Genomic DNA, 8,569 nt, shown 5'->3' with positions numbered 1-8,569 from the left:
TAGTGATATCCCATTTATTATTTATTTAAAAATAAATAAAAAAAGAAAATGTGCATCTTAACGTTAAAGGAATAAAATATTTGAGGGTGCTGAAGTTCGAACCCATGAAAGTTTCATTTTATCACCATGGTTAAACTTTCCACCGTTATTATATGATAACTTTTTTTAATTAAAATATAAAAAAATTGTTAGCGCCTCAGTTTAGATATGTCATCACTGTGTATTGATGAACCGTGTTGACTTTGGCATTGTCGTATGCGCGTTTTATAGTAGTGACTCAACGTAATAAAAACAATGATAATGAAAGTAGTTGCATGAAGTACAACACCATTCTCTAGGATGAACTCATGAGAAGGAAAATGTTTCAAGGTGCGTTCTTTAATGTATTCTATTATCGTGTAATTGCTTGTTAAAAATATTCAATGTTAATTATGAAAGCATGTATGTAACTTAGTAATGGTAGTTGTTATTGTTGAGTCAAGTAAAATGTTTAATGTTATTGTTGTTGTTGTTATTGGGATTTATTTTTTAAAAATTCTATTGATTTTGTTGTTGGTGTTGTTGAGACTTAATGTTAAATGATTTTATTTTTGTTGTTGTTGTTGAGATTTAATATTTAAAAATTCTATTGGTTTTGTTTTTATTGTTGTTGTTGTCGTTGATTAATTATAAGGAAGAAGATTTAGAATTTGTCAACAAATTTGATGTTTTGTAAATTGAAAAGAAGAAAAAAGGTTTAAATAAAAAATAAAAAAAATGTATATTTCTCCTCGAGTATTATTAAAAACCCAGGTAAAAAGTGACACTTTTTTTTAGTTTTGAAAATCCAAAAAATGCAGTTGTTGATGATCGAACTCATGATTAGTACCACTTTATTCCTCGGTGGAAGTCCACCTAAGAGAAAAAGTGACGGACTTTTCATGACGCTATTTGTTACCTCGCTTTTGAAACCGAGGTAAAACCCCTATCTAAATTGAGGTTAAATGTGTTTTTTCTTCATATTGCCCGATATTGAAACCTTTTAGATCGGGTATTATGAATACATTTTCTACCACTACCTTGTTATTATACTCTTGCCCTAAGATGAATTTAGAACAACAATAGAACATAAAAAGGAGGTAAGAAAAAAATGGAACATTTCCTAGCTCCCATGATCACACTTTCTACCATTTACAGACTATTATACTGTTGCTTTAAAATGCATTAACAATAATAATATAATAGAACATCAAAGAAGAATAAAGCATAAAAAAAAAGTCGAATTAAAGAAAAAATAGACTATTTACATACCAAACACTACTTCGAAAGGTAAAAATCTTAAACAAACTCCATCATATAGTTTTATCTTGGCAGTTGCTTAGGGATCGTATCCTATCATAGATAACTTGCTTAAGAGAGAAATCCAGTTGACCTTGGGGACTCTTACCTATTCTTTTTGTTCTTTATTTGTTGATTCGTCCTCTCATCTTTTCGTGACTTGCGAGGTTGTGTCATTTGTTTAGTATAAAGAATTTAGGTGGTTGGGTTGGTGTTCTGTTTTGCCTAGGGATGTCGTGACCCTTTTCCGATTGTTTTTTTCCCTTGAGTGGTGGGCATAGGACTAGAGGGGAGTTGTTGATGATTTGGTATGTTGTGGTCTGATCCATTTGAAAATCTCGAAATGACATCATTTTCTCTAGTTCTGAAGTGACAACAAAAGATGTGGAAAATATGAGTATTTTCTTGACTTGAAAATGATTTCTTTGGGGTGAGTGCCTTCGGCCTCCCTCTGGGTGTGTTCTTGATGGTTTCTATGGTTTTTGTTTTTGCATGTGTCCTTGGTTGGAGAGATCTAGTTTTGTCTGGATTCTGGGTTAATGTTTTTTCTCCGGTGTGGTTTTTCCCTAACTTGATGGGTGATTAGACTTGTACTTGAGATTTTACTTTTCAGCCTTGTGTCGGCTTTGTTGTTTTATTAGTTTTTATTTTTTCAATACCCCTTTTGTCGATCTCTATGTACTTTTGACCGTTAGTCCCTCACTTCTTTTATATATTTTATTTGCTTTTCAAAAAAAAAAAAAAACTATCCCAGATAGCACTGTCACCCTCGTACTAAAATATTGACCCTATAAGAGAAATGCAAGATATAAACTTGATTAGCAGAGTTTAGCAGCTACTTCAATTTCAAGCATGAATTAATCAAATGGTGAATGGTGAATATCTTACATAATTCTTTATATCATCAAAGCATGTCAGTCAATCTATACATATCATCATACATTATTACAAATTATAATTGAAGCCTATGATATAATTTCAATGAAACCCTTAGAAGATTGTAGAAAGTTGTAAGCTCTCAAAGTCCACTACAGCTATTAGCGACTCCCACCCCCGCCTCCATAAATAATAATTGGGGTTTTTCCCGCGCCGACATCGGCACCTAATAAAAACAGTTTTTCCCGTTAATTTTACGATAAGAACGGGCAGATATGGCCGACTCTGGATTTCAATAGAATGCTAGCTTAACCGAAGGAATAATTAGTTTTTTTTAATAAAATTTAAAAGTATAAATTTTGTTTTGCGTCTATTTTTCCTACTTCAGTTTAATATTTGGGGTAAAGTGAAAATTCATTAAGAAATATATATTTTGTCGTAGTGTTATTAAATGAATAACTAATATAATGGGAATTGAATCTTCTTCAATTTTTTCTCCTCCCATGCCCTCTCTCATGTGCAACTATGAATCATTAAGTTAATATAATGGTTGATAACAAAGAGGAAAAAATATAGAGAGAGAAATATATTTCAGTTTTAATTTTCTTTTTAATTTTTATTTACTATATAACTTAAATTGAAAAAATAAAAGACAAGAGGAAGGCATCCCATCTCATCCCATATAATTTGCTGTGTATGACGTTTTTTTTAATAGTCTTTATCAAATATTTTTATTTTATATTTTTATTTGATTATAGTGAAATTATTTTTATACATATTAAATCAATCAATTAAATTAATTTTTATATTTAATAAAAATGAAAAAAATAATTGTTTATAATGTACTATACTTCATTATATAAACGTTTTTTTTTTTAAATGATTCCCTAAAAATAGGGTTTAAGGTGTACAATTTATGTATAACAAAGTTATCTATCACTAATTTAATTAGCTAATTTTAAATTGTTTCTATTTATTAAATAAAAATAAGAATAATTTTAATATATTATAAAAATTATACATAAAAAACGTATTTGTGGCTAAAGAAGACAAATTAATGTCTTTTTTTTTTCATATTGTCAACATAAAAATGAAAAAAAATTAATATATCAACAACTACTATTTTTTCAAAATTTAAATATTGTCAACATAAAAATGAAAAAAAAATTAATGTATCAACTACTATTTTTTCAAAATTTAAAATTTTTAAAACTATTTTATTTAGGGTTACCTTCACTATAGCTCTTATTGAGTCCAGATTCTATTTTTTTAATGACTTGGCAATCCAACTGGATTTTAATTTTATTTTTTATTTAATTTTTAGAATAAAATCAATTTACAAATTTAACTATTAAAATATAATTTGCGCATTTAAGAAGTGATATATATTTATTAATATATTTCATGATGGATATATTTATTTATTTCATAAAGAAGTGATATTTATTCTGTTATTAATATTTAAACAGAATCCAAAGGTTATTTCAACAGCACTGGTAATGTTAAACACAAGAAATAGTAAAGGTTATCAGTCGCTGAAGGAAATGCAAAAAGCAGAATCCAAAGGTCTATGGGGGAATAAAATATATTTCTTACAAATACCAATACGTAAGCCAAACAAATCAGGAATTATCAATCCTCTTGAGTTTGTTTGGGAAGCTCGTGAAATAATAAAGAGGAAGAAAACTTCTTTCAGTTTTCTTTATTAATGGATTTATGTTGTAGTGAAATTCCTCTATACTCTCTCACGTGATATTGTTCAGGACTAATGATAGCAGGGTGAAAAGTTTTTCCAACAAATCAAGCTGCAGTATGAGACAATCAAGCATGCAAGCTTATTTCATTTAGTGTCTTGACGTGTGTTAATGATATCATAACAAACCATAACAATTGTTGTTGTAGTGCAACTGTAAGTTGGTGTTCAGTGGCAAAGTATGATTTTTGTTTAAGTTTGGAAAGTATGAGTCCACATCGACATTTTTTACCAAATAAAAGGAGAACTCAAAATTGCAGTATTGAGCTATGCGAAAAGATAAAGGCCATAAAAGTCCAAGTTAATATTTTAACAATTAATTTATAAATAAATATTAATAAAAATTAAAAACTAATTATAAATAAATATTGATAAAAAATATCAAAATAAGTAAATAAAAAAAAACTTAATAGCTTATTAAAAAATCTATGTGGCCACGTAAGCAGTTAAAGAGAAACAAATCTCGCTAATATTACAGCTTTTTATTTAAAAATGAGTCATTTAGAAATAGTTGAAACATATAACTTATACATTGAAATTTTTTATTTATCATAAATCATAACTAATTAGTTAATTATATGATTTAATTGGCAAATTAAACTTCTCCTCTCCTCTAAACTTTTATCTCTTTTAATTCTTCCATTGAAGAGGTGGTTTTTGGCCATTTTTGGCTAAAAATCACTCCTCAACACCGTTTTTTAAATTTAAATAAGTGGTTATCCATATAGATTTGCTTTTTCTTTTGTGTGTTTTTAAGTTTTCATCGTCTTGTGCGGTGTTTGTTGGTTTTCCCGTCTTAGTACAGTGTTTGTTGGTTTTCCCGTCTTAATACGGTGTTTGTTGGTTCAGATTGACACATTTATTTCAAAAACAGTGCAGATTTGAAGAAGACTTGAGCGTCAGTGTTGCAGATCCAGAAGTTGCAGATCACCTATTTCAATTTTTAGCGATCTTGAATTTGTAATGATCGATGTATTTTTCAATTTGAATGAATGAATATCTTTAGTAAAAAAAAAACTAATTAGTTAATTTATCATTATATATTTTCTAATTAAAAACAATAATAGTTATAATATATAAAGATACACACGGAGCAAATGTTGTAACTAAAGAATCAATTATAATAATTAGTTTTTAATCACATAACATTATAATAATTAATTTTCTCTATCTTCTTTAAATGATGTTTTTCCTCTTTGTTGTTAACTATTAGATTAATTTAATGGTTCATAATTGCATATGAGAGAGAGAAAAAATTGAAGAGAATCCAATTTTACTATGTAATATAATTGGATTGAATTAGAATATACTAGTAATTAAGAAGAAGAATGTGAAAACATCAAATTCAAATATTGATCATGAAATGAACTTATTTTTTTTTTTTTCATGAAAGGATTTATTTATCTTAATGGCATTAGCTAGCCTTATTCTTTACTTAATAACTCAGGCACCATGTAATTGGTGTTTTTGAAAGTCAAGGACAATATTTATAAATGGCTTTTCTCTCCAAATTATAGGGACAGAGAAGCTTGCACCATCTTGTAAACTGCATCCCAGCCATTTTGAGTAGGATGAATATCGTCCCAAAAGAATGAAAGCTCCGGATTATCACATAAACTATACTTCTTTTGTCCTCTCTCATCTACACTTCCGCACCGATAAATTGAACTCTCTGGAACACAACACAGTCGCAACACATTCCCCACGGTTGAGTTTTTCTGCATTGTTTCAATTACGGAGAGAAAAGATTTGTAGAGGTCTAGTGTCACAAAAACTGATTCATTTTCTTTGTTCAGATCTTGCACAGCTTGGAGTAACACTTCGTTGTGCTTCATGACGAGCAAGTTAATAACGGCATGGCACTTATCATATGTTTTAGTTATTACCGGCAAACACCCAACAGGCTCTAATAATCCAATTGCTATTTTATTTATTCCGAGACTATGGATGCGTTTAAGATTTATTGACAACTGTTTTATGAGTGAAGCACCGAATACTAATATTTCCTGCAACATATATATAATATAATTTCTCATTCATAATACATACAATAAAAAACAGTTAGTGATCATCAGTAAGTTAAATCATTTACCTTGATGTTTATCCCATCTTTAAACAAATATGGATAATAGTCGTTACCAGCAAAACTGACAAGGGCAACTGAGGAATCAATGTCGGATTTAGTATATATCTTTTGTTTGATTAACTCTTCAAATGTGTCGATTTGGGTAGTCATGTTCGGTCCTTTAAGAAATGTATTAAAAACACCGGTTCCTCCGTAGGCAAAGTTTATACCGAATTGAAGATCAGATGAATTTCTCAATGAATATGGTGCAGGAGATTTTATATTCAGAGTGGAAGCTGTTTGTATATTTCAAAGCAAAATAAATGCGTGTTTGTTAGAATATCAACCAATATATAAGATTAAAGAGATATTATAATAAAAGATAAAGAACACGATCGATATTTATTAATACATAAATGATATATGGGAGAGTTACCAATATAATCGGTGAGAACACGACCATCGGAGAATCTTCCAGATGGTTGATGAGGAAATGTGATTCCGTACGGAGGTTTATAAGATGGCGAGTTTAAAAAGTTTCCTGTGTCAGCATAGGAGTCTCCAAATACAAACAATTTTCTATAGTGGTAGTCATTCACATTGTGTACCCCATATGACGACTTTTTAGTCCCTTCTACAAATTCATCATTAAAGTTTGCATTAATTGAATTGACATTGTGTACCTCATATTTAAGTCATTTTAGTAATGTTAAGGTGTATTAATATTAACTCAGATCAAAATGTACGCAAATAATAGTACCTGTGGTTATTGATATCATGAAGAGGAGAATAAGCAAAGAGAGAAGTGTGATGATTGGTGAAGTTTGTTTTGCCATTGATGAAAAATAATAAGTATAGTACATGTATTGGTGGCGATATAGGATACGTATATATACTAGTCAAACTAAAAGAATATACTGTATATATCTAAATGATAGCGTATACGTTACACTTAATTGAGCGTGTAAGAAATTGAAATGCAACATGACAAGATGATGAACTCAAATTAATTAACTACACTTTTGATTAATTAGAAATATGTATACAAATAGATGGTTCCATATATGAAATAACAATGCGTCTAATGGAGTATTATGACTACTGTAAGAAATACAGAATATTTGCATTTAAGGGGCGAACAGTTAACGATTGGATATATTACTAAATTAAAGTAATTTGTAGTTAAATATTGGAACTTGACAATAATTTATGGGGTTAATGAATTTTTTGTCCCTCTAAATATTTTAGATTTTTTTTTAGTTCCTCTATATATTTTCTTTAAAGAACAGTCCTATTAAAATTTTTCATCCACAATTTTGGTCTCTGCTGCTAGGGGTGTTCACGGTGCGGTTTAAGTGGTTTTGACTTTAAAAATCATCCGAACCGCAATAGAAAAAAATGCGGTTCGGTTTGGTTCGGTTGATTTTTAGAAATAAAATTGAACCAAATCAAATCAAACCAATGCGGTTTGGATTGGTTCGGTTGGTTCGGTTTTTTTACAAAAATTTATTGAATTATACATACACATATAGACGATAACATAACTTTGTATTTATTCATTTATGCGTTATCAATTAACAACGAAATTCATCATATTTGGATAACAACTTTCTATTTAATATACAAAAATAAGATTAGATAAAAGTGGAACTTAAAATAGTAGCATAAAACGATATCAAAAACATTATAATGTATTGAGGTTGAGATAATTGCATAGTTAAGGGAGAAAACGAAACACGTGTAAAGTAAAGAACATTTGCATTATCTCATCTTGACCAGTAGTGTACAGCTTCTAATATATACAAAGTACAAAAAGGGCAAAAGGGTAACTTACTGCTAACAACCTAGCTGAATAAGGTAACTAACTATATTAGTTATCTTGATACCTCCCCACAAGTTGGAGTGTGTATCGTACAAAGTCCTAACTTGGACAAAAAAGAATTGAATAGAGGAGAATGCAGAGGTTTGGTAAAAACATCTGCTAGTTGGGATGCAGTAGGAACCAATAGAAGATGAATGAGTTTGGCTTGTAGTTTTTCTCGCATAACGTGGCAGTCTAACTCTATGTGTTTGCTGCGCTCGTGAAACGTAGGATTATGCGCCAAATATATAGCAGATTTGCTATCACAATATACTGAGGCAGGAGCAGAAAATTAAATGCGAAAATCAGAAAACAGATATGTCAACCATTTGATTTCACAGGTCAAAGATGCAAGAGCCCTATATTATGCTTCAGTAGAGGAGCGAGACACTGTATTTTGCTACTTTGAGCGCCACGAGATCAAGGATTTACCAAGTAGAATGCAGCATCCGGTGACAGATCTTCTGGTATCGGGACAATGGGCCTAGTCAGAATCTGCAAAACCACTAAGTGTCAAGGAACTGTTTCTAAAAAGAAAAATACCACGCGCAGGAGCACCCTTCAGGAATCTCAGAATGCGAATAACAGCTTGGTAATGTGGAATCAAAGGGTTGGCCACGAATTGACTGAGGTGTTGAACTGCAAAACACACATCAGGGCGGGTTTGAGTGAGATAGAGTAATCTACCAATGAGTTT

The 8,569-nt window shown here is 30.1% G+C and overlaps 1 protein-coding gene across 2 annotated transcripts; it reads right to left on the bottom strand.

Moving 5' to 3' along the window:
• Positions 1-5,202: 5,202 nt before the first annotated feature.
• Positions 5,203-6,858, bottom strand: LOC131613947 (GDSL esterase/lipase At5g03610-like). Of its 2 annotated transcripts, none has more exons than XM_058885590.1 (4): positions 6,772-6,858; positions 6,448-6,645; positions 6,039-6,307; positions 5,203-5,952 (listed from the first exon to the last, which is right to left on the bottom strand). In XM_058885590.1, the coding sequence occupies exons 1-4, from the start codon at positions 6,845-6,847 to the stop codon at positions 5,458-5,460; spliced, it is 1,038 nt and encodes a 345-aa protein (XP_058741573.1). In that variant the 5' UTR covers positions 6,848-6,858; the 3' UTR covers positions 5,203-5,457. The 2 variants fall into 2 exon arrangements, with proteins under 2 accessions (XP_058741573.1, XP_058741577.1); XM_058885594.1 differs by having other exon boundaries at positions 6,448-6,642; positions 6,772-6,852.
• Between the last annotated feature and the right edge of the window lie 1,711 nt (positions 6,859-8,569).

Source organism: Vicia villosa, linkage group LG1 (assembly GCF_029867415.1).
Source record: "Vicia villosa cultivar HV-30 ecotype Madison, WI linkage group LG1, Vvil1.0, whole genome shotgun sequence".
In the NCBI taxonomy this organism is placed as follows: domain Eukaryota; kingdom Viridiplantae; phylum Streptophyta; class Magnoliopsida; order Fabales; family Fabaceae; genus Vicia; species Vicia villosa.
This window is presented reverse-complemented; position numbering and strand designations above follow the sequence as displayed.

Coding starts and splice junctions, on each gene's coding strand:
- LOC131613947 (XM_058885590.1), bottom strand. CDS start 6,847: ATGGCAAAACAAACTTCACCAATCATCACACTTCTCTCTTTGCTTATT. Junction 6,646..6,771: donor CATGATATCAATAACCACAG/GTACTATTATTT, acceptor ATGAATTTGTAG/AAGGGACTAAAAAGTCGTCA. Junction 5,953..6,038: donor AAGATGGGATAAACATCAAG/GTAAATGATTTA, acceptor TATATGTTGCAG/GAAATATTAGTATTCGGTGC.